General features: G+C 46.9%; 1 protein-coding gene across 4 annotated transcripts in view; it reads left to right on the top strand.

The window, feature by feature from the left end:
- TPR (translocated promoter region, nuclear basket protein) overlaps window positions 1–26980 on the top strand; it is a 2097972-nt gene that overhangs the window by 339949 nt on the left and 1731043 nt on the right. For all 4 annotated transcript variants that reach the window (XM_069641376.1, XM_069641377.1, XM_069641375.1 and 1 more), the window contains exon 15: window positions 15550–15713. In XM_069641376.1, coding sequence (XP_069497477.1) covers window positions 15550–15713 — 164 coding nt within the window. The remainder of the gene's footprint in view (window positions 1–15549; window positions 15714–26980) is intronic.

The following is a 26980-nucleotide window of genomic DNA, read 5'->3' as shown; positions in this document are numbered from 1 at the left end:
GCACGCGAGAGGCCTTTGGCTCCCGACGGAGAAGTCCCTCCATATCAACGTCCTGGAGCTCCGTGCAGTGTTTTGGGCCCTCAGGTCCTTCCTTCCGTCCCTCAAGGGCAAGGTGGTGAGGATCTTCACCGACAACACCACCACCATGTTCTACATCAGGAAACCGGGCGGAACCAGGTCCCCAGCCCTGTCCAGGGAGACGCAGGATCTGTGGCATTGGGACGTCGCCCAAGGGATGTTTCTGGTGCCGTTTCATCTGGCAGGGATAAAAACCATCGCCGACTTACTCAGCAGGGAGCTGCACTCGTGCCACGAGTGGGAACTACGACAGGATCTAGTGGACCGCCTCTTCTGACGGTGGGGCACACCCCAGATCGATCTGTTCGCGACAGCGACAAACTCCAAGTGCTGGAGGTTCACCAGCAGGTTTCCCCAGCCGAGGAGCATGGGCGATGCTTTCTCGTTCCCCTGGGAGGGCCTGTTTCTATACGCGTTCCCTCCATTGCCATTGCTGATCCGGCTCATCAACCAGCTCAAGAGGTCACGGTGCAGGATGATCTTCGTCGCACCTGCGTGGCCGAGGCAGATATGGTTCCTGGACCTTCTGGACTTGTCAACGTCCCCGTCAATCAAGCTGCCAGTGGACGCGGATATTCTCTCCAGGGAAGGAGGCGCCATCCTCCATCACGACCCGAAGTCGCTGAACTTGCAGGCCTGGCTCCTGCAGCGTTAGAGTTGGAGGATACGACATACCGGCCGACTGCAGAGAGGTTCTTGCAAAGGCCAGGGCGTCCTCAACTCTTAAATGCTACGGACACAAATGGAAGAGGTTCTCTGTCTGGTGCCACGCACAGAAGATTAACCCTCTACGGATTACACCCTCCCCACCCAAGTACTGCCGTACCTACTGACGCTGGCCAAAGCTGGACTGGCGCACGCGTCCATCAAGATTCATCTTGCTGCGATCTCCCGATACACCAGAACCACGGGGCGGATGTCTGTGGTCTCATCCTCTGGTGAAAGAGTTCATGAAGGGACTGTTCAGATCGTTCCCGCTGGTGAAGGCTCTGGCCCCGGCGTGGGAGCTCAACGTGGTGCTGACCAAGCTCATGGGACCTCCGTTCGAGCCTCTGCACTCGGCTCCGTTGAAGTTTCTGTCGTGGAAAACAGCGTTTCTTGTGGCCATCACCTCCGCACGACGGGTGGGAGAGATCCAGGCCCTTTCCTGCAAGGCCCCGTACTTGACTTTTCACGACACGAGGGTAGTGCTCAGGAAGCACCCCTCCTTCATGCCCAAGGTGCCGTCGGACTTCCACCTCAACGAACCCTTGGTGTTGCCTGTTTTCTTCCCGTCGCCTTCGTCGCCGGCTGAAAGGACTTTGCACTCGCTGGATGTGGCTAGAGCGCTGAATTTCTACGTGGACCGCGCAAAGTGTTTTCGGAAGACGTCACAACTCTTTGTGAATTTTGGACCTGTCAATCAGGGGAAGGCTCTCTCAAAGGCTTCCTTTTCCAGATGGCTCTCCGGCTGTATCATGTACTGTCATCGGTTGGCAAACCGACCGCTGCCTGGCTGTCCGAGAGCCCATTCCAACAGAGCGATCGCAGCTACCACGGCGTTCCTATCTGGTGTGCCCTTGCTGGACATCTGCAGGGCTGCTACGTGGAGGTCGACGCACACCTTCACGAAATTCTACTGCGTCGATCGGGATTCCAGGGAGGAGTCCAGGGTCGGCCAAGCAGTGCTCCGCAACCTGTTCGCCTAAGGTGAGCCTGGTGAGGAGGTAAGATTTGCTTAATGTTGAGTTTTGATGTAATGCTTAATGTTGAGCCTTTGCCATCTCCCGTGGTTGTGCATGTGTGTACTGCTATGTATTCTTTATTCATGAGCATGTGAATCTATGCCAGACCCCATGCTGGAGAAGGAACAAGTTACTTATCTGTAACTGTTCTCCAGCGTGGGTCTGGCATGGATTCACATGCGAACCCTCCCGCCTACCCCTCTTCACTTGGTCATACTGCCACTTCACGTGCTATCAAATCTGAAGATGGCTGCCAGAGGCGGGGCTTGGGTAGAGTGCAGTCATTGGCTGTGGTCAGTATGACGCAGAGATCAGTGATTGGTTACTACTACGAAAGACAGATCAGAAACAAAACTGATACTGGTTTTTTCTTTACCGAGGATTCCCAGCCTGACGACGGGGAATGAGCATGTGAATCCATGCCAGACCCACGCTGGAGAACAAGTAACAGTTAAGTAACTTGTTCCTTCTCCAACATGGGGTCTGGCATGGATTCATATGCTCATGAATATTCCCTGTCAGGCTTGGAATGATCTGTAAAAGAGAAAACATTCACTTTAAAACTGTATTTCTTCTCTAAGCCAATCGCCGTCCTCCGGGTCATATTGCCCCTTCCAATGACAGTCCTCTCCCTAATCTCCAACCCTGGTTGCCACCCTGAGATTTTTACTGCACGCTTCAGTGTTGGCAGTCCTCATTGAAAATGAGGATTCGAGTGAAACAAGTGTCTGCTGCAGCCTTTGCTTGTCCAATACCAATTTGACATTCTTGCCCCAGTCAGGAGGATCTGCTTGAAATCTGGCTCTAAGCGTAACACCTGGTACGACTCCAAACTTGCAGCCCTAAAATGCAGAGCAAAATACAGAGCAACAACATCAGAAGGGATCCAACCCTGTTAATACTTGCTGAGGTGTTTTTGGGATCTAACCCAGTCATTTTTTTATCAGGTATAATTTGACTGGGAACTGGAGTGCACGCCTCTTCTTTTTTTTTTTTTTTTTTTTTTTTTCCTAAACTAAAATGCAGAGTGGCCGAACAAAACCTCAGGCGCTTCCTCTGACAAACTGGCCTGCTGCCTGTCTAAAGGCAATACTCTCTCCATCCATGCCAAGAAAAAAAGCCCACATACAGGCACCAATTTCCCGTGCATTCAGCAACACAGCTGAACTTTTGAAGCTCTGCAGGGATCTAGCCAACCCTTCTGCAGTCTCCTCACCTTCCCAGGCATTCGCCAATGCTCTAGCCACTCACATCTCCACCAAAAGTCAGGACATCCTGAACACCCTTGCTACTCACACCCCTTGCCTCCTCACCATCCCTCACTGCCCCTCTTCCTTCTCCCCTGTCACACCTGAAGACGTTACCAGTTGTCCGCTCCATGAAGTTCTCTTCTTAAAAGGTTCCCCTTGCTCATGGAGTGGTATCCCTACATATTATCCCCACCAAAAATATTGCCGTACATATGGTCGCCTGTCTCACCTTAGGCTATATTTTTGTGGGTTAATTTGTGGGAGCGGGGGGTACCCCCCCCCCGCACATTTAAAAATAATGCAGGGGTATCCCCGCATGGTCCATAGCTCAATGTTGCTGCAAAAATATGGCGCTTATTTTTTTATCGCAATATTTTTGCGGGGATTTTAACACATGGAACCCATGGAGTACCATCAATTTAACATTGTCTCTTGCCCCCGCACTTGCTGATTTCTGCAACCAGTCTATTGCCACTGGATCTTCCCCCTCCTCCCTCAAGCACTCCCTAGTGCGCCCCCTCCTGCAAAAACCATCAGCAGACCTTAACTGTACAGCCAAGTACTGCCCTATTTCCATCACCCCCTTCGGGAAATTGCTGGAGATGCTGGCTTTGCCCCAACTCGGTTTGTAGGTATCCAGTGATTCCATCGAATGCAAAAGTATTGCAAAAATGCATTTTTTAAAGCTTTTATTTTTATTATAATGGGTTTTAAGGGGTAAAAAAACGGGGGTTGGGGAGGCCCCATTAAAAAATGTATTTTTTTCAATGCTTTTGCATTCAAGGCTATCACTATAAACCCAACTTGGACACTGAACTTTTTGGTGGTCTTCGCAACGCATAAATCTGGATTCCGTGCATCCAGAGGCACAAACTGCACTTCTGAACACCTGTGACGAACCACTTGCATCTCTTGACTCCAACTCCCCAGTTGTAATCATCCTACTGGATCTCTTCTCCTTTGACAGTCAACCATTCCATCCTCATTCAAAGGATCCACGATACCCTTGGTATCTCGGATTGCCACTGGATTGGCTGACATCTTCACTGACTGCTCTTCCCAAGTCATCCTGGACCCCTTCGCCGTCTCCTTCCTTCTCCACCTTTGATGTCCCCCAAGGCTCTATCCTCTCTCCTTGTCTCTTTAACATCTACCTTGCTCAGCTTGCTCACCTAATCTCCCCCCTAACTTCCAGTGCTATGAAGACCCACAACTCTTTAGCATTTACTGCTGTCCCTCTTACACCTTTCGTCATCCCTGATTGCCTATCTGCCATCCAGTCATGGTGCACCTCCAATGATCTCTGCCACAATGCCTGTAAATTGGAGATCCTTCCCATTGGGACCCTGCTCCCTCCTCCTTCCCCTCACTCTTGCCTTCCTCCATGGGCTCTGCCCCAGCTCCTTCTTCTGAAGCCATAAACCTGTCTTCTTTGATTCCTCTCTCCTTCCTCCCTCACACACTGGACGTTGCCAAGAAGCCCCGCTTTCAGCTCTTCCTTCTCAAAGGAATTCTCCCTTTTCTCACTTCACCCCCAGTGGCTCAATGTTTACCCGAGCCTTGGTTCTCTATAGGCTCGACTATTGCAATAGCCACCTCCTTCCACTCTGCAACCCCTCCAGCTAATCCAGAATAGGGCTGCACGATTTATCCTTGGCTTTAATCCCAGGGACCGCATCTCTCCTGCCCTAAAGTCTTCACTGGATCCCGGTTGCTGAGCTGATTAAATTAAAATCCATCTGCATCATCCACAAGGCTGTCTGGGCCCAGGGACCACACTATCTTTACCTTTCTCACTAAATACTCTCCCTCTAGACTTCTACGTTCTTCTGGCACCAACTCTGTGTGTGAAGTGTTTCGCCAAACAGAGGGTAGGTGGCTGATCGCTTTCCTCCACTGGCTTGTTCCTTTAGAACAGCCTCCCCCTCCCACTGCGCCTTGAGCAGAAATTCCAGAAGCCCCTCAAGACCCCTCTACTTTGCTGCACTTGTGAGTCTGAATACTCACAAGGCATAGTAGCGTCGTCCTTTCTCCTTTTCCCTCTACGGTTTTTAATATTTGTTTTTTGAATGTTTCACTCCCTTCTTCCCTCCCTGTTGCTTTGAAACAGTATTTACTTGCTGCAGGTGCCTAACAAGTGAACAATAAATAAATAAAATAAATGGCTCTCCAAACTAATTTCATGTTTTTCGTCAACATGTTGGCAAAATATTAGATTTTGACATATTTTTACTTAGTCTTCGAAGAATAGAAACTGGCAGCGGGGCTCTGCTACCGGTGAAGATCCTCATCCACTGTTGGATCATCGAAGTTTTCGAGAGCATGGCCTTGGGGCCTACTTTGTGCCATTTCGGCATGGCTGAGAAGCAAGGCTTCAGCCGCTTCAAACTCTGAAGTGTGGGCAAAAATGTCTCCGTCGAAGATCGACACCACAAATGCTTGTACTGCCTGCATCTGGACCACGATGAGGGATTTAAGTTGTTTTTTGAAAAAAGACAGGTACAGCAGACTGTCTGTGTTCTCTGCAGCCGTGGGGCAGGGTCAGGCCTCATCCAGGACCTGCTGGTCGGTCCTATGAGCATTCTCCCTCCAGGAGGAGGTTGAGATCCTTTGAGGACGTGCCGCAAGACTCCAAGAGAAGGCAAAGCGCTGCTGGGTTTGCCACTGGTGCAGTATCCGAGTCTGGCAAGAGGCTTTGCCATCACGACCCTCCTCCACAGCGAACCTGTACAAACTGATACTAAGATTTGGGGACCTGTATGCTTTTGGGTAAGTCGTACCTCAAGGGGACTTTCGGAAAACTCGCTCAACATCCTCCATATTAAAGGGGTTAAGAACACTTAGAAATGGAAGTAGCAGGTAGTTTTATCACGCAACCCTACATTTAATATCTCGCGCATTTATACTTTCACCAGTAGGTTCACTTACCTGGTTAAATTGACTGATGCTTAGTATTCAGATGCAGTAAAATAAATGGAACCAACACAATTCCCTGTCGCTTAAGAAATCCAACCCTAAGATGTATGGGGCATAGTACCCAAAAATCTGTTTTCAAAACCAGATTCTCCTGAAGATATTCGGACCGGATGCAATGGGTTTTTGTTGATTTCAACCTGTTTGCTCAAAGACGGGTAAGTTTTCCTTTCTTCAGTCCCAAGGGTAGCCCAGGGGTAGGAAACTTGACCCAGGTTCCACAACCAAAGGTAAGTAAAGAGGTAGTTGGGAGACCAAATGATTTCCAGCCAATGTTATCCTAAGGAGGACAGGGGGGCAGGGGGGCAGGAACAGTTGAGTTTGCTTGCCACCCTTACTCACTTTCCCAGGACACATGATGGATTGTCTGGAGGGGGTTGATGGGACACAATTTTCCATTCTTTGTTCCGGTGAGGGGACCCCGGGGTTTGCAAGTTTGTGTTTCTTGAGTCCAACTTCAAGATGCAACACCAGAGAATGAAGAATGCAGAGTTTCTTGGTGCAGACCCCTTCGGGTTCACAGGATGGTGGGAGGCCATTTCCAGCAACGGTCACCCTTTGCAGGTGACGATGGGCAACCTTTCATTCACGGTCACAGAAGCAGCTACATGACAGGTTCCCTTCGTGCTAGGAAGCTGACCTTTCTGGTGGAGACTCATGGCACAGTTGGCAACCACCAAAGGTCCATGCATTAATGTCGAACGGAGATCTCTGTGGCGAGGTAGCCCACGAATGAGCCAGGCAGTCCAGGGACACTTCTGAAGGCTCTTTGGGTATGCAACCTCGAGTTGACGTTGCAACTAGTTGGTCCCACTAGTTCAAGGGTTGAAGCACTGGCTAGGGTTTTGAGATCTTGCGAAGGAGCAGGGCTTCACAAGGCCAGTGACTGGAGAGGATGCTGGTCCACTGCAGAAGTCCTGCTTCGTCAGCGAGCTGCTCTCCATAGGATTCTTGGCTCCAACATGGATCTGAAGGACGTCTAAAAAAAATGTTTTCCCAGATTTGGAGCTGGAAGCAAGTCCAAGCCCACCAATGGAAAGTGTCTGCCATATTCAAACAGCCTCTAGTTGTCCAATTGTGGATATCTACTGGTTTCACATCTGCTCAGCAGCAAACTCTCTGGCACCAAGGTATGAGGACTGGGACCAGACCCCCCAGATCCTCCCATAGCCTCACATACAAGCTCACTAGCTGGCAAAAGCAGTTGAAGCTTTACTGTGCAAGTGCATGACCTTTTTGTGATTTCCTGACGTGGGACGAAAGGCAGGCCAAACTACAATATTGCCAAACAACAAAGTGCAAATTCTTGTGGCTTGTCCATTTTGGTGTGCTAGCCACCTTTTTAGCAGCCATTCATGGTGAATGTGAAAGTGCAAGAGTAAAATAAAGTAAAAACTGTGAATGTTAATGCTGCTACCAGCTTGTCTTGGGCACATATAGTGACCCAAAACCCAAAAGATTAAAACTCATGGGGATAGTAAGTATTTCCATTGCAGTGTAAGATGCTGTGTGAATTTACCAAAACTACAAGAATTGAAAAGAGAAATGTTTCTCAGTACTGATTAGTTTGAGGGACTAGTTGGTTTCTCCATGACAAAGAGCAAAAGGGAAGAGCAGCTGAAGTCTTAATTCCCTTCAGAAGGTCCGGAGAGGTTAAAAAATCAGCAAAATATGTCCCAAGGTGGAAACGAGAATCTTTCCCAACCGTTCTCTTCCAGTCACCCATCCTAGGGGGAATCTTTGGCTGGAACTCCATTGATCACAACCAGGCAAGGGAGGGGTCGGGACGTGGACCTGTAACCCCCTATGGGGGTGGAATCTGCCACGCAGTATTTCGCCCCCCTCCGCAGGCCCTTGCGTCACTAGAACACCCCCTTTATATCTCCCAGGGCGTTTGGGTACACTAGGCTGACATACTTCTATTGATATGGATTTCTAGAATATGGCCTGGTGCACATATTTTTCAGAGGCCATCCTAGTTGCAGTGAACAGGGAACTTTCAGGGGTTAGCCAAAACCCAATAGTTATCGATTTAGAGCAGTGAAGGCTATTCTCTGGATAGAGAGTGGGCTCAGGGGTCCACAAGGAGTCCACACAGTGAAGCGCACACGAATTAAATTAAACAGGAATGTATATAAAACGCACTATAAAATGGAACAAGCAGGTTTTGATTGCACAACACGCAAAAAACCATGCAGTAAGATGGAACCAAGTCACAAATATGCCATTGCTTCAGAAGTCCAATCCCTAAGAAAAGTGGGGCCTTGTGCTGTGAAAAAATTACAAAGCTTCTCCCCAGAATGTGCGATGACTGAAGTACTTGTGTTGGTGATTGTACCAGGGAAGAGATGCAACAAGGTAACTTAAGTAAACATTATTTCTTATCTTGGGTTTTACTGCTCGGGTGCGACGACCAAAAAGCAGTGGAATGGGTGGATATTAGGAAAGATGATTTCTCTTTAGTCAACTTTGCCTTCATATTCTATGGACCTCTTCTGACTTTACCGGGAAGTGAACCCTTCAGCTTTACTCCCTTGTCCTTTTGCTCATTTTGTCATGGGGAAACTGATTTATCATTCCAACTATCAGTACTGGGAAACTGTTTCCCTTTTGTCTTTTTACCTTTTTAACACACACAGTATCTTACAGTGCGGTGGAGATGCTTTCGGATCACCCTAGTCTTTTACACTTGGAATTTTTGGTAACGTTTATATGTGCCTAAAGACAAGCTGGGGCAGCATTTACCTTTTTTTTTAAAAAATATTTTTAGTGTGCACATTTGCGTTTGCAGGGTATGGCTAGTAAACGTGGTAAGTGCCCTAAAATGGCTATGCCACAATATTTTTCGCATATCCTTTGGCCATATTTTCCCTTATTCCTGCTTTCTTTAAGTAAATCCCCTATGTGGTCATGAACATGTGTTCCCACTCCACATCTGTGGTGCCAGAGAGTGAGTTTGGGGCATGAGTGAAACTCTGTGTTCCCCAATTGAACCACTGCTGGCTGTTTGAATGGTGCTGAGCCTTACAATCGGTGGTCTTGGTTGCTTCCAGACAGGATTTAGGCTAAGACTCCAGCAGCCATTTCTTCAGATCGGTGTAGGAGCCAACTACCCTGTATAGAAGAGCAGCCAACTGAAGATCCATGAACGACTTCCAAAGAGGCCTGGCATCCCTTCCTGCATTTGGCCCAGTGAAGCCCTGCTGGACTACCTGATCTGTGAAGACCATGAGCGGTGCTTCAAACTTTAGTCTGATGGTTCCAACCATTCGTGACGTGTTCTTAAGGATCCAGCAGTCCCGAGCCCTTGACCACCAGGTGGACTGACCAGCTCTCCAGTGGGCTAACTTGGTAGAATAGTAGCTGTTCGCTGGAACTTCAGTGGTCGCCAGCTCGTGCTACAAGTTTCCTTACTGCCAAGTTTCAGCTTCCCGACATCAAGAGATCCTGCTCTGGAAGGTCTTCAACTGTGGACCACCAGTCATGGGGTTGAATCGCCACACAAGGCCTTCACAGATCGGGTAGTCCAACAGGGCTTTACTGGACCAGACAAAAGAAGGGATACTGTGCCTCTTCAAGTCTTTGGATCTCCAGTCAGCTATTCTCCTACAAGTGATTCTTGGATCCAACACTGATCTGAAGAAATGGCTGCAGAAGTCCCCTTTCTAACCAATACAGCCTGGAAGCAAGTCCAGCAATGGTAAGGATATACACCATTCAAACTGCCAATTCGGGGCAACGATTGGTTTCACACATCCCACACACCTAGTCTCACTGGCACCACAGACGTGGAGTGGGACTAGACCACCCCACCAACTTTCTGAGCCATGCACAGAGACTGGCATCGCTAGCCTGCGAAAGCAGCAGCTTTCTCAGGCAAGTGCATGGCCTTGTATCTGCTTTGTTGGCAAGGCAGGAAGGGCAAACAATATGGCCAAAGAAAAATCTTGAGGCAATCATTTTGGGGAACTAGTCCAGTTTAGTAGCCAGATATAGTAAATGTGAATGTGCACACTAGAAATGATGCAGAAATGGTATAGATACCAGCTTGTCTTTAGGCGCATATAAAAGTAACCAAAAATCCTAAGTGTTAAAGACTAGGGTGATAGTATCCCCATTGTACTCCATTCGAAGGAGTTTGTATGCAGTACCCTTTGGGACCACTACACAACTAGGACTACAGGTGTAAGCAAAACCAACCTTTGGTATAAGTCTGTGCTACAGTTTTTGGTAGCGGAGCTGAGCAGTCAGGCTTATCTCAAGAGGGAATGTGAGCTATAATGAAGTTAGAGGTCTACAATCACAGGTGTTCAAATAAACTTAAACTCAAGGTTTCTTGGTTAGACACTTATTAATTTATTCAACAGTCAGTTATAAAACATTCACTAGAAGGAGGCAGTTGGATATCATACACAAATACACTTCATTACTATACTCACCGAGTTTCTGAGGCATTCAGATTACTTTGAAGGATGAGCAAAAAGGAATAGGTTGAGAACATAAAAGAATTAAGTTTCTTTGGCAGTGCCGATACTTTGAGTTCACCAGAAGAGTCCATTCAATAGGCTAGGCCAAAGTCAATGGGCTCAAGTCTTGGATAGGATAAAAACGGTTCTGGTAAGTAAACGGTAATGTCTCTGTAGAAGTTCTCAGAAGTAGTTTGTAACGAAGAATGATATGTTGGGTCACAAGCTGATTAGGCCTGCTAGATGCGAAAGTTTCAAGCACTTTCACCACGAGAAGTACGTACTCTCGTTTCACAGTACCATTCAAATGAAGAAAAAGATGCAGCTGAAGATGTCTGTTCTTGGCAGTTCCTGCAGATCTCACTGTTCATGAGCCTCAGTAGTGGGGACAAGAGGGAGGACGTCGTGGGGACTCCTGCACTGGGACTTGTCAAGAAGCTGCCACTGGCAAATCTTCAATTCCGGTAGCTGTAGTAAAGCACACAAATGGGTGTCCCTCTCCCTGGTTATTCGGTTTCCTGCAGCACTCTGAGGAAAATACAGCCAGCTCTGAGAATGGTATCCAGGTGGATTTGTGTCGAGTTGATTGGTCCCACCAACTCAAAGGGAGAAGTCGTCCTTGCAGGGCTTCTGTCAAGATGAACTTAGTTGAAAAACATGGCTGCCGCGATTTAACGCCACATGTTTTCGCGGTAGGGAAAAATCATGCTAGTTCATTGTAATACCACTGCCACCAGTTATTTTGATAGGAAAGGGTAGCATTTGACTGCTACATGAGTATCTAGACACAGGGGGTACTAAGTGACCCCTCCAGCAGTCTATTGTAAGATAGGGTGAGCTTGGTCTAGGAATTTGAAAAGACTAGTAAAGTCAATTTCACTTTACTTTCTCTGGTAAACACTAGTGTATCCCAGAGAAGGTGTTTAAACCTTGGGAAAGCCTGAAAAAGGTTTCCCCTCTGCCACTGCACTAAGGCTGTGACACAAATGAAAAAAATGATGCCTATAGAGTTGTTTGAACTCCATAACCAAAGAAATAAACACAGAAAATAAACATAGTAAAAAATATGGCTCTAAGGTGGGAGGAACTGGCACATATTTGAGAATTCTCTCTAACAATGTGCAATGTTAATCATAGTTTCCCAGTACTGGTAGTCTGAAGGACTGACACGTTTCCCCATAACAAAATGAGCAAAAGACCAGGGGAGCGAAGGTTAAGGCTTCCCTTCCATGTGAAGTCGGAACCAGTTAAAAAGCAAAATAAAAAATGTGGGCATCCATAGAACTATGGAGGGAAATTTGCTTGGAGAAAAATGTCATAACCAGCACTGATTAGTGCCTTGATCGATCCATATACAGGCAGGGCTTGGGGTTTCACCGAGACTTTGCTGGTGGCAATGCTGGATGTCTTGAGTGGTTGTCCTTTTCTTCTGCGGGCTGCAGCTCTTCTTAGGGGGGTTGGCCCACACTATCTGAACTGCTCCAAGACTCTACCTTTATTCCAAATATGAGTCTGGGTCTCACCCAGCATTGGGAAGTATCTGCATCATTTGGACTGCAATGAACTGTCCAATCATGGATATCCTCTTGCCCGACATCTGCTTAGCCAACTTACCCAGGGACAGAGTGGATTGGGACTAGACGGGCCCAACACAACATCTGGCCAGATGCTATCCCTGCCGCTTTGCCCAGGTAAATCGAGGCTTTCCTTGAGAAAGTGCTTTACATAGAAGACATTGTTAGGGAGAATTCTCAGAAATGTGCTAATTCCCTCCACTTTGGAGACCCCCAGCAACTTTGCTGGATTTTGAGGACTTGATTTTTTTTTTGGTTTTTTTTTTTTAACTGAGTGTGACCCTTTTTCTCACTCGTATTTTAATGTGAGTTTTACATATGTTTCTCTTTTGGTTATGGAGTCTGACAAACTCCATAGGCATCATCTTTTACATTGTCACACTGCACCTTCAGTGCAGTGGCACAGGGAAGTCTTTCAGATTTCCCCAAGGTTTAACTACCTTCTCTGGGATAAACTGTTTCCCAGAACAGTGAAAATGATTTTACTTACAATTGTAACTTTCTAGACCCAGCACGCCCGATCTTACAATAGAGTGCTTGAGGGGTTACCTGGTATCACCTGTGTCTGGATCCTAATGTAACATTTTTGTTACACTTTCCTCACTGACTGGCTGGTGGCAGTGGTGACTGGCTGCTGGCTGTGGCAGTGGTTTCGTTTGAACTACCATGGTATGTCTTTACCGCAGGCTGCGTTCGCGGCTCCAGTAAATCAACCGCAAGAGCCAACTTTTTCAAAATGGTGCATAGCCATCTTTGACAAAATGACCCCCAGTCGTCTTTTTTCGACAGTTCTTTGTAGGAAGGTCCTTCTAGAGATTTTCTCTGCGCGCCAAACCAGGTTTGGTCTTTGTTAATTTGGCCTTTGGCGGGATTCAGGAGTGAAGCCCGCCTCTGGCTCCAGAGTATCAGGGGTAGGTAGGACGTGAGGGAGGTGCCCGTAACACTTTGTGCTTAGTTTCCTAGGAGACCCAAATGAACTCTGGCGTGTTTGGCTGGCTGGCTGACTGACCGGCAAGGACAGCCACCTTCATGGGCGGTTGACAGCTAGGCTGGAATGAATGGGAGAGAACTGAATAAAAGTCTCTTGGCTTGGAACGCAGTCGACCACTGGACGAAGGAACCGAATAAGAGCTTGAAGAGGACACCTGCTGTAACTCGTGGACCGTTGGTTTGCCCGGTGAAGCCCTGCTGCAGTGTCGAACCGCCAAGTTCGCATTGAGCGAGAAGCCCCTTCAAAGGCGACTTCTCCCTTTGAGTTGGTGGGACCAATCATTTTTTAGGTTGTAGTTTAGGGAAAAAAAGTTTTTTTTTAGAAAAAAAGGAGGTTGGGGAGACCCCCCCCCAAAAAAGGGGGTAAAAATAATAAAATCGACCATTTGGTTTTCGACCAAATTGGTTCGACCATTTGTCCAGTCGACCAATTTTTTTCGATCAAATGTCTGGTAACCACCAATCAACTCAAAAGTAAGCCACCTGGCCATCTATCTCGGAGCTGGTTGAATTTCCAGAGTTGCTGCTGGAAACCGTATAGCCAGGGAGAGGAACGCCAGATTGTGTAGGTTGGGGAGACCCCCCCCCAAAAAAGGGGGTAAAAATAATAAAATCGACCATTTGGTTTTCGACCAAATTGGTTCGACCATTTGTCCAGTCGACCAATTTTTTTCGATCAAATGTCTGGTAACCACCAATCAACTCAAAAGTAAGCCACCTGGCCATCTATCTCGGAGCTGGTTGAATTTCCAGAGTTGCTGCTGGAAACCGTATAGCCAGGGAGAGGAACGCCAGATTGTGTGCGTTGCTTTTAAGCTTGCCTAGAGCCTTTAGAAGATCCTCCGGACTCCCGAGAAGCAGGACTGACCAAGCCTGAGCCCCCTCAAGAGTGCTGGACCCCAGAAGCAAGGACAGTCCACCTCAACAGCCAGGAACTGTTGCTATTTGCGGCAGACGCGAGGAGCTGAAACACTGAACAGCCACTGAAAGTCAAGTTTGCTGGTTGCTAGTTTTGACTGTCCCAGCGAATTCCTGGAGTACCCCGACGTTCACCCTCTTGTCCCCATGACTGAGGCCCTAGAACAGTGAGATCTGTAGAGCTGCACAGGAACAGAAGTCATCAGCTGCATCTTTTTCTTCATTGCTAAGGTACTGTAAAACAAGTCTAAGAGAACTTACCTCTTGCTGTAGAAGTGCTTGTAACTTCCACAACTCTAATCAGCTTGTGGCCCTACATTTGATTCTTCTTTTCATCAGACTCCTAAGAACCTGTGCAAAGACTTTTCCATTTACTTACCAGAAGTGCTTTGTCCTATACAAGACCCTTGCCTATTGACCTTGGCTTAGCCTATTGAATTTTATGACTCTTCTAAGAGGATCTAAAAGTATTTGCCCTGCTTAAGAATAATTGATCTCTTGTGTTCTAATAACCTTTGCCTTTTACCAACTTTTAAGAGTCTTCTGAATTCCAACAGTAAGATATTAATGTCCCCAGCACCCTAGTTATTGATGTCACCTGTTGTCTCTGTGGGCCATCCCAAAAGGGTCTTTTCTGTTCAGAAACTGAGTGTACAGTATTGAAGTGTATTTGTGTTATTATTCTATTGCTCCCTTCTGAAGAAGGCTTTATAACTGACTGATAAATTGTTTATGCAAGAAACCTTGAGTGTAAGTTTATTTGAATACCTCTAACTGTGAAGCTTTGTTTGCTCACATTTCCCCTCTTGAGATAAGCCTGGCTGCTCAACATAACAAAACTGTGTAGTACAAGCTTATACAAGGTTGGGTTGCCGATACCTGTAGTCATTGTTTGTGGTTTTCCCAGAGGGTACTGTATTCAAACTTTGCCTAACAGGCATTTCCTGTCATGAGGACAAGGAGGCCAAAGGACAAGGTGGCTAAAGTACAGGGTGAAAGAAGCATAGCATGTAGAGTATATGATGGTCAAAATGGCATTGCAGTGAAGTTTACAAGTATGTGCGAAGTGAAATATCTGCTGCTACCAGTCTGCCTATGACACATCAAGAAAGTAACAAATATCACCAAATAAAAAGGGATGCAAGGTACCCCTGCTGCTTTTCACTGTAAGGTAGTATGCACATTTAAAAAAACAATGAATCTTGCAAAGGTAGAAAGTCTCCCTTGCATTGGTAGTCTCCCAATCGCCCTTAAAGATGTGCTAAGCGAGGTCAATAAAAAAACGTCTTTATTACTTCAGTCGGGGCAGTAATCCAACAATAGTAAACGTTGGGGATGGTTAGGGTCCTTTTTGGGGGTCTGCGTGGGAGAGGAGGGAGCTGTAAAATGTTTCCTAATGCTTGTTATGGACAGACCTGCTGTTGTAAGAGTAATGTTTGATAGTGCTCTATAGATTTGGGAGAAATGTCCTTGATGTACTAACCTGATTTGTTTTTTCTCGATAGTAAAGAATTACCCTATTTAAGGTTTTCATGTGTCAGTTATGAGTAACCACCTTTTTGTCTTTCTCAATTAGAGTTTCTGAACTTCAGACTGAACTCGAAAAGGCTCTTACTGAATTGAAGCAGCTCCATGATGCCCGCAGTCATCAGATGAAGCTTGTTGAGTCTATTGTCCGTCAGCGGGATATGTATAGTTTTTTGTTGGCGCAGAACAAAGGCCTTCCTGTTGCAACACCCGGTCAGTGACTTCTTTGTACATGGAAATTAACAGAACTGCTTTGAACACCGCCTGTTGTGTTTGTATTGTTTGTAAACTGGGCGTTGGGTAGGAAAAAGAGCACTTACAAGTCAGGCCATATTTTTTAGATCTTGCATGCACTGCTTTGCCCAACCTGTAAAGGGAATACCATTAATGCATGAGCAGTACTTGAAGAATGTGTGAAAGCTGCATGTGCAGAGGGTTGAGGTGCATGCATGTTCCTCCGACTTATTTTGTCATTGGGTTGTGTTAAGGATTTCCAAAGTCCAATCAAGTTGTTAGATTGATTTCCCAAATCAGTCCCTGGTTGGAGGATTTTAGGAAGCCACCCTATTTATGGGAAACCGGGAAGACTGACGTTAGCCAAAAACCAATTAAGGTGTGGTAGCTGAGCAGCCTTAGTCTCAAAAGTGAGTGGTCTAGGACTACAAGGAGTCCAGAGCAACACCAGTAATTCAAGGTAAACATATGAAAATGCAATTATTTGTCCTTTAGTTACACACTAAGCATATATAAATTGCATGCAAGTATTGCCACACAAAACCTTATATATTACACAGTCTACAGTGGCGACTGTGTAGTGATGCTTCAATTGTTCGTCCCAATGGAAGTTTTTGGGTGGCTTGGATCTTGATAAATCACGAAACTTTGCAGAAAAAATAGTGTACTCTTATATTATGTGATTTAGTAAAGGGGTTCGGGGTTACATGTATGGGGGATGGGGAGGGATCCCAAAATCTGAAGAGACCTGAATGGGGAATAAAATGTGCTTGTGGCTATAGCCGACATGCTGGACAATTTTGCTCCAAACATGGATTGTGGACACGGGCCATGGCTGTGTTTAGGTAAGATTTTAATTTTAGTGCTAAATCTCCCTCAAGTGAGATCCCCTGGTCACCCGATGCCGCCACCCCCCACGCCCCCCCCTGGGTAAAACTAGGACTACATGGCAACATAGGATATGAAAATACATACTTGCATATTTCAATGTACCCAGCGCACCGAAAAATGTCCTGTGCTTCAAAATAGCACATCAATCCTACCAGTACAAGGTGCTCCCCTTCGGCATAACCTCCGCTCCAAGGTTATTCACCAAGGGATTAGTGGCGCACTTACACAGAATCTATCCCAGTGTACCCTTATCTGAACGACTGGCTGATAACTGGGGAATCGCTTCAAATTTGCAAGCAAAATACCCAGAGAACGGAACTTTCTGTTCCAATTGGGGTTCTCAATCGAGACAGTCAACCCTTCTTACAAGCCAAACCAAGCAGCTCCTAGGAGCTACCATAAAGACAAGAGGGTCTAGGCTTCCCCTCAAACGAAAGATTTCCAAACCTCCTGCTGCAGATACTTCATTATCTCGATGGTCACCAAATAACAGTATGCAAGGCAATACCTGCTTGGATGATGGCTTCATGCATTTATCTAGTTATACATGTGGGGCTGCACATGCGCTCAATGCAGTAGTGGTTTGCTAAACGATTGTCCCAGGCAAGTGGTCAGTGGGGCGATCTAGTGGTTGTTTCAATAACTCTAGTACAAGCGCTACGCTGGTGGTCTAAGGAAAATCTGTTGCAGGAAAAACCCTTTTACCATCCACCAGTTCAAGCGATTCTTACAACGCACGCCTCACTCTCCGGATGGGGAGCCCATTACCTTCACCACACAGCGCATGGCCTGTGGACACACATCGCAGCCCAAACCCACATCAACCTTTGTGAGCTCCTAGCTGTACTGAAAGCCTTACAAGCTTTTCAGCTGCATCTGGTAGGTCAGACAGTGCAAGTCCTCAGACAGCACCGCTGCCGTGTTTTACATAAACCAGCAGGGAGGCACACAGTCTGTCGAGGCTAACCCAAAACATGTGGAAGTGGGCACTCAAGCGGAACATGGTCCCAGTCTCTTGGCACGTTCCAGGAGAACTCCATGCCCTAGCAGACACTCTGAGCAGACATCCTTTACCCAAGGAGTATGAGTGGCAACTCGGCAGAGAAATTCTAGGCGGTCTTCTCTCTGTGGGGTTGGATTATCCTCCTTTAGATTGGTTTGCCACAAACCTAAACGCACAATGCCCATACTTCACATCCAGGTTTCCCCAGCCAGTCCAATGGGAACGTCCTGTGGATGAGCTGGTCAGGGATAGCCCCTATGTGGGCAAGACAACCATGGTTTCCACATCTGCTCAAACTGGCGATGTGTGAACCTATCAAAATCCACCCCATCCTCTGTCTATGATCTTAGCAGCCTGGCTCCTGAATTGCTAGAGTTTGGACACTTACAATTACCACAAAGGTGTATGGCTATCCTCGAGGTTGCACAAACCCAATTGAATGTACCCCATCAAACATTATTCACTACATGCTCTACTGACTAGACTCTGGTCTAGTATTTAGCTCCAAGGTTCACCTAGCAGCCCTGGCCACATAAACCACTTCACAAAACAAGGTGTCCTTGTGGAAACTTCCTGTTAAGGCTTTAATGGAGTGAGTAAAGAGACTTTACCCTCCCATTTCCAAACTGCCTCCAGGTTGGGATCTTAAATGTTGTACTCTTGAAGCTCATGGGTTCACCCTTTGAGCCTATGCACAAATCCAGCCTCAAACACCTAACCTACAAGACCGCTTTCCTAGTAGCCATCACCTCACTAAGACTGATTAGTAAGCTACACACATTCTGTGCAAGTCCCTTTTCTTGTTAGCCACAAGGAGAAGGTGGTACTTAAAGCACACTTCAGGTTTAAGGAGGGTAGTTTTGTACTATGTAAACACAACAAAACTCAGAAAAACAGGTCAACTGTTTGTCTCCATCGCACCTGACACGGAGGGTGGTCACATTTTAAAGAACGCCATGTTCAAATTTATAGTTCAGTGCATACAGCCCTGCTATTCTCTATCAAAGAAAACCCTGCCTTTCACACCAAGAGCTCTCTCCCAGAGGTACAGGAGCTACTTTGGCAATTATGGAAAACAACCTCCTTCTAGAAGCCATTTTCAAAGCAGCTACTTGGAGTTCAATACATAACTTTACTCAGCATTACTAAATTGACACGCATTTCAAAGCAGATTCACTGGTGGGACAAGCAGTGCTTAAACATCTATTTGATGCTGCACCTTCTTAACTCACCTTCTCCAGATACTGCTCGCTAGTCTATGCATAGCATGTGATCTAAGCATCTGTCTCAGGAGGGATACATTACTCACTGTAGTCTTATTGCAGATACTTGTATCTGCTAAGATTCACATGCACCCACCCGTGCTGCCCCTATTGGAGTAGAAGGCACATGGATGTCTTTCTGGCTTTATCATTTATCTGCTTTATTACATCTGTATTCGCGTTACACTTCATGCTACCTCATATAAGAAACTAACAATCTGAGGGGCCTCGAGGCGTGAAGGATCATGGCTACAGTGGACTCCATATTAGGATAGTATTACTGACATTCCAGTCTACGTCTTTTCGAGTTTCGAAGACAAATGTAATACGCTGCGACTACCACTAGATGTCGACCTATGCATAGCATGTGAATCTAAGCAGATAAAAGCATCAGAAATATGATTATGGTGAGTAATGTATCCCATATAATCTCATCGTGGATCTGCTTAGAATCACAGGCTTTGCATATGCCGACATCTAGTGGAAGCTGCAGAGTATTGCACATGAAGTTTTTGAAAAGCAAAAAGGGACGTTTGTCAGGGCAGGACTGTAATAATCTCTAGTGACGTACTCTGTACCCATGATCCCACACGCGTTGTGGTCCCTCAGATTATTTTTTTCCGCCATCGTGGTGAGTTATTTCATGGAGTCTGTAGCTAGAGCTACTTTAAGAGTTAAACTCAACCAAACCTTTTCTGTCGTTTGCATTCACACTAATTTGACTGCAGTTTCACCGGAACAGCTCAGCAGCTGATCCTAGCTTCCAAATGTGCTGTTTGGGCAACAGGCTTTGACCTACACCCAGGCTTCGGCCTACACCCGTAGGGGGAGTGGGAGGCGGTGGGGGGGAGGGTACTTGGCCTTTATGTTAAAGAATGCATACCATCTTTGCCTGACTCTTTGTACTGCTGCCCCTGTCTGCCTTCCACTATGGTGAGCACCCCCTTTAAGTTCTGTCCCAAGTGCAATACAAAATTCCCTTGGATCAAGTTTCAACCACTGCCTTCCATGTGACCACCTGATATCCCATTGTGTGGCGTGCCAGCTGTTTAGGCCCTAGAAACTAAAGGAGCGCCCGACTAAGCAGTGGGTGGCATACGCCATATCGTCCGAGTCAGGAACAGCCGCTGGAATTTTCGAGTCGGAATACAGATCGGAGCTAGAGGACACTATCGTGGAACAATCTAGTTCCTGCACACCTGTCCCCAGCCTCGAAAGGCAGTTGCAGCAAGCTGCTGAGGAAAGCCTCTTGTAATGCTGATGTACATGCACACTTCCTCCCATAAACACATACCCACTAGCTGTCCCTCGCCTGGTCGTCAAAGGAGGGCCTCACGCTGTCGGTTGACACCTTCCGGAACACTGACTTCTCGCCAACCGTGCCCACTGGTTTCACCTACACACTTACCACAAGGTGAACATGCAGGGCACTCCGGCCAAAGGTGTGCATAAACACAGCTTGACTGCTGAGGCAGGGTTCTCAAACAGCCGCTGAAGAAGCACAGATCACTTTCTTGCTCAGAAAACCACCACAAGGAGCCTGCTGCTCAGGGTAGATGTTGGAGATTTCTCATTTCTGGGCTAATTCCATTCAACCTTAGAGACCCCCAGCTCTTTTGTTGGACTTCAGAACTTAATCATTTCAACCCACTAGTGAGTCCTTTATCTCACTCATTTGCTTTGACCCGATTTGGATTATTTATTTTGAAATTTGTATACAACACCCAACCCGGAGGCATCTAGGTGCTGTATAGCTCCCATGGGTGATCATTTAGTCAAAATGGCCTGGTCATCACCCCCCTGAGCCCCCCCCTCTCCCATTTTCTGTTTGTGAGGTTGGTCTTGGGTTTCTCTGTGCGTGCCAAGCTAGGTTTGAGCCATTTGTTTTGCCTTTGGCATGCTTCAGTAGTGAAACCCCCCTCTAGCTCCAGGATGTCTGGAAGGGCAGGAAGTGAGAGGTTCCCGAAACTCCCCTGTCCTTTGTCTTTAGGAATGCTTGAATGCACCCAGTCCTGATTGGCCGGCTGTCCTTTCAGGACAGTCACCCTGCTGTGAGGACAGCTAGGCTGTGCATGAATGGAAGAAACCTGCTTAAAAGGCGAGGACTGAAGACTGAGTCGACCACTGGGAAGGACAACCCGACGAAGAAACCATGAACAAAGCTTGCTGCATCCTCCTTGACCTTTGAATTGCCCAGTGACGCCCTGCTGAAACTCTTTTCTAATCAACAAGAGAAGCTCCGGAAGGGACATTCTCTTCCCTTGGGTTAGTGGGTCCAACTAACTCCACTGGACCTTCTTCCCCGACTGGCTGTACTTTGTTTCTACTACAGGAACCGAGTGCCAGGGGTTGAGAAATCCGTAGTAGAGTGCAATGTCTGTGGTCTGGCCAGAAGCTCCAGGAGTCTCCAGGACCCTCCAGAAGCAGGACGACCAGAGCTATAGTCCCCTCACCAGAGTTCAGGACTCAAGGGTTGAAGGAAGCCCAAGATCCACGGTGGTGCTGTTTACCGAGCACTGAAACTGCAAAGTGTTGCTGACCTGAAAAGAGCCCGTAGCTGCTGCCGACATCCGAATTACTGCAGCAGGAGTCCTCTAGACGTACTCTCTTGTCCCCAGGACTGAGGCCCAGGAACGCAGGATCTGCATCACTGCGACCAGACAGAAGCCAGCTGGATCCTTTTCTAACCAAAGGTACTGTTCAAACTGGAGTACTTGCCTCAGTGTCTTTAGCTTTGCTCTTCTCAGTTGAAACTTGCAGTAGCTACTTTGCTGGAGTTGATTTCAGCTCTACCCTTCACAAGTGTAAACGCTTGTGACCCTACAGTGATTTTTCTTCAACAAACTCTCTAACCTTGTGGAAGACTTTCCTATCGAAGTGCCTCATCTCCATAGACTGTCCTCCAATTGACATTGGCTGTCCTGGCTCCCTGCAGACTCTTCTAGTCAATTTAAGACTGATACTTCATAGGTGATAACGTGGGTTTTAACTGCTCTTGCTGGGAAAGGTTGTATCTAGACTTCACTGGGAGATTTTAAGTGCTCACATGCTATGAAAACCTGTTTAACCTTTTTCCTTCCCTTAACCTTTCTACAAACCTCAAGCTACAAAGTGTTCCAAGTGATGTATAAATGCCATTACTGTCCTAGTTATTGAAGTCACCTCAGGGTGTAGGAAATATGTAAGAAGCATTGCTGATTATCTACTAGCTTTTTGTTTGTTCTGGAAAACGTATATTTGAATGTCGCATACATTGCCCTTTTTAAAGAATGCTTATTTAAAAACTGCTGTTAAATATTTTATTTCAAACCTTGAGTACAAGTGTTACATGGCTACTTGTATTTGTTGATTTCATTGCTACAGCTCACATTTACCCCTCTTGAGCCAAGTCTGGCTGCTCAGTCACACTACCAACTTGTGTAGTATAAGCCTATACAAAAAGATGGGTTACCTAATACCAAGAGGACAAGTGTTGTGTAGTCTCCCCCGGGGTTACTACAGCAGTTCTTCCCTAACCGTAGACAAGCCTCTCGGGCCTCTGGACATGGAGGATGAATCCTCACCTGTCTTCTGCCCTTTACAAAAGCGCCCTCGGGAGAGCCCCGAAGACACTCCTGAAGAGGATTGCCCGGTAGGAACACCACCTGTGCCCCCAAAGGTCATTCCGGAGCAGTCAAGATCCATCCAGTTGGCTGCCCCCTGGGCTCAATCGAGGTTTTGAGGATGCCATGGGTACCATTCTTTATGGACTTATGTGCAAGCTTCCCACTCCCTCCAGGCCTGCTGAGCAGACTCCTAGACCTCCCCCAGTGTAAACACCCTCTTTCCCTGCCACAGCCCTGCCACCCGAGGAGCCTTCACAGGGATCCCTTTATGGGGACATGAAGTCCACCCACGCTACCAGGACATGTGGGTGGATCATTCACAATGACTCCTACTATCGGGACAACACGGACCTCATCTTTGTCGACCCTGATGACCTCTCCGTAGTTGAGGGTAGTCACAAATCTCGTATTTCAGACCAACCTCTCTACAATGAACTGCTGAAAAAGGCTGCTCACCATTTTGGCATCAACACGGAGGAATCCAGTCCTGCAGGGAAGGACTTCTTTGTAGATATTCTCAACATGAAAAAGCAGGTCAGCCAGGCTATTCCATTCCTGGAATCCATTAAAAAAAGCTCTCTCCGTCCCCAGCAACGCCGTCCTACTAGGGTAGTTTACTCACGGGTGGAAACCTCTTTCAGGCCGTTTTCTTCAGATGCCCTCTACATGAAGAGTCATATGAAGCCTGATTCTCTGGTGGTGACCACTAACAGAAAGAGAGCTGGAGTTCCACGTTCAACCTCTGAGGGACCTCCCAACAATGAGTGCGAAAGACTTAATACGCTAGGTCAGCGTATCACTGCCATTGCTGCATACCTCACAGAATAGCAAACACCACGTTGCTTTCCAGCTACAGCAGCAGCCAGTGGGAGGGGGTCTCGCAGCATCTGGACTAAATACCAGAACCATTTCGCTCCCACCTTCTTAAAATCGCAACAGAGTAAACGGGTCTCCCAAAACCTCCTGAAAAATTTCTGCAGACACCCTAGGAAGTGTCATTGCAGCGGGTACTCTCCTTAAAAGACATTCCTGACAAGCCAGAGACGTAGGCGGCCTAGATTAACGGGCACATCGAGGAGGGGCTCTTCTTTGGCAAAGCTGCTGACTACCAGCTAGAAACTGTGAAAAAGGAGCATGAAACAATGTAGACATTGATCAGATCGCCAGAAAGTCCTTAGTTCCAAGGGAAGCGTTCAGCACACGCTGAATATTCGGATGCAAGGCTCAGGAAAATGAGCCAGAGCAAGCGCGTCCGGTGCTTCCTTTTTTACAGCCTGCATGTTCGACGTCCTACCAGTACCAGCAGTGTGGGATTCACCATGGGAAAAGCCTAAGCAGAGCTGCAGCCTCTAGGGGCGCAGCAGCCCCTGCCTCCAATTGAGACCGATCCACGTTCCCTCCCATGCGTCCCAATTCAGGGGTTGCATAACGTTCTTTGCCAGCAATAGGAGTGAATAAGGTCAGACCAATGGGAGCTAGATACTGTGGCCAAAGGATGCTCTGTGGAGGTTCTCAAAACACCTTGCCGCCGCATGTCCTCCAAACACCTACATCCTCAAGGAGATCCAAATCCTACTAGAGAAAGGAGCCATTGAGCTGGTGCCCTTAATGGAACAAAACAAAGTTATTTATTCAATGTACTTGCTTGTTCCAAAGAAAGATCTAAGAATGAGTTGGGTGCTGGACCTGTGCCCTGCACACACCTATGTCGAAGCCCAAACATTCAGGATAACACTGCAGGAAGTCCTCCAACTATTGAAAATGGGATTACAGGGCAACATTGGACATGAAAGATGTATACATGCATATTTCAATGTTGCCAGCCCACAAACAATCCCTCAATTCAAATTGGGAAACGAGCACTTACGATTCAAGGTGCCACCATTTGGCATTGCATTAGCCTCCAGGGTATTCACAAAGGTCCTAGCAGTGGTGGCCGCCCACTTGCGAAGGCAGTCCATTCCAGTTTACCCCTACTTGGACGATTGGCTAATTACAGAGGTGTCTACAAAGCATGCAGCATACCATCTGTTTCAATTGGGCTTCAGCCAAGTAAAGCAATTTCTGGGGCACTAATTAAAATAGACATCGATCTAGTCTACCCCGACAAAGAGGGTCCAGAACATGCGGTTTCAAACACATCAGTATGTGGCTGGTAATCAGGTGAATATAGGAAAGGCAATGCGCCTGCTGGTGATGGCTTCCTGCATCCACCTACTGCCCCATGCCAGGCTCTGCATGTGTCCAATGCAAGAGTGGCTAGCGATGTGGCGCAAGCAAGCGGGTTGTGGGACGATAAAGTGGTGGTTTTGCAACCTCTGGTTCAAACACTACAGTGGTGCAACAGACTCTGCTAAAGGGACAGCCTTTCCACACACCAGCGATCGAGGCCACTCAAACGACAGACGCATCTGACTGGGTGGGGTGCTAACTTCCTGCATCACACTGCTCACGGCATGTGGATGCTGGTGCTAACCAGGAAGCACATCAGCCTTCTAGAACTGCTAGCGATTCTCAAAGCACTTCAAGACCCGGCTAACGCACAAAACAATCCTAATCCTTACGGACAGTAGCACTGCCATTTTTTTTATGTAAACACGGGGGTACACCTGCTCCAGGGCTGTCCAAACTAGACAACATCTGGCAGTGTCTGCATCTCAACATGTTAATAGTGGCTCAACATGTTCCAGCGGAACACCATTATCTGGCTGTCGTACTAAGCAGGAGTGCAGTGCTACCCTCAGAGTATGAATGGCGTGCTAAACAACCTCTGCTCAAACTCAAACTGGGGGTTCCCAGAGATGGACCTTTTTGCATCCCTAAAAAACATGCAATGCCAAGATTACGCATCCAGGTTTCCTTAGAAAGGATCAAGGGAATGCACTGTTAACGGAAAATTGCAAATACGCTGCCCCCACCAACCCTCACCTCAACAAAGCAGTACACTAGCTACACCAGGAACATGCAACACTGATCCCAATAGCTTCAATGTGGGCCTGCCAGACCTGGTTGTTACACCTTCAAATGATGTCCATGTGTCCTTCAGAAGATGAGTTTAGCAGCTTGGCTCTTGAGGTCATAGTTTGATCACCTTGACCAAAGGTGCATGGAAATACTGGCACGCAAGCCTAACGCAAGGCAATGTTATAGTGTAGGACACGGTCTCTCAATCAACCAACTTCTCCTACCAATAGTCAAATACCTGCTCTACCTACTTAACTCTGGGTTAGTCTTTAACTCACTCAAAGTACACCTAGCAGCTCTCTGTTTACACCATATCTCAGAATAAAATTTCATGGTAGAATGTTCCTGTAGTTTAGGCTTTCGCGGAGGGTGTCAAAGAGCTGTACCCTCCCATGTCTAATCCTACTCCTGGCTGGGACCTCAATGTCATACTCAAAAGGCTCATGGGGAGGGCCCATTCAAGCCTCTGCACAAGGCCAACCTTAAACAGCCGACATAAGTGCCTTCCTCATAGCTGTTACCTCTATCAGAAGGGTTGCCGAACTACAAGCACTGTCAGTACAAGACCCTTTTGTAGTTTAACAGAACAAGCTGGTGCTATGCACGCACCCTCGTTTCTCCCCCAAATTCATATCAAAATGCCATGTCAAACTATAGAGCTTCCTGCGTTTTTCCAGCACCTAACCAATGCAGCAGAAAGTCTATATACACTGGATTACGCAGAGCGGTGATGTTCTACCTTCAGAAGACAGTCGACCAGGAAGACCGAACGATTCTTTGTATAGGTAGCCGCTGGAAGAGAAGGGAGACCCTGTCAATAAAGCATTGACTTTTAAATGGATTGTCAACTGCATCCAACTGCTACTCTCTTGCCAAGAAAACATTGCCCTTTAATCCCAGAGCACGTTCAACGCCAGGCACTGGGGCAACTTTAGCCTTCATAGCAAACGTGCCTCTAGATTCCATTTGTAAGGCTGCCATCTGTAGTTTAGTACACACCTTCACCCAACATTACTGTATGGACACACATTCTAGGAGTGGGGCACAGGTGGGACAAGCAGTGCTGAAACATCTCTTTGCAACGCTACCTTCTAATAACCCACCTCCTTCTACTAGTACTGCCTACTAATCTATGCAAAGCATGCATTTCTAAGCAGATCCACAAGCATCAGAATAAGGGATACATTACTCACTGTAATGTTGTTTCTTTTTTTTTTAAACTTTAACGATTGTGGTACATGACATTGCAACAACATATAATGCATATCTTCGAATCAACTTTCAGTATTGGTTACCCTACAGCATAAGCAGTGTTTATTGATGTGTAGAAGCAGTTGGCCCTACTGGGCTGTTACTGTCCGAGTTATCTTCACTCAGATATATTCAAAAAGGGCCCATATGTCTTTCGGCTTACTCGGATTTGGGATAGTCAATATATAATAATCCTCACATTCATTCACATACATCAATTCTGTAAGGAAGTGATTCACTCTCGGTGCCTGTGCACTCTTCCATTTTTGC

The sequence above is a fragment of the Ambystoma mexicanum genome, chromosome 1q (genome assembly GCF_040938575.1).
Source record: "Ambystoma mexicanum isolate Mex_15411 chromosome 1q, UKY_AmexF1_1, whole genome shotgun sequence".
In the NCBI taxonomy this organism is placed as follows: Eukaryota; Metazoa; Chordata; class Amphibia; order Caudata; family Ambystomatidae; genus Ambystoma; species Ambystoma mexicanum.
Note: the sequence above shows the minus strand (reverse complement) of the source record. Positions and strands in the feature narration are given on the sequence as shown.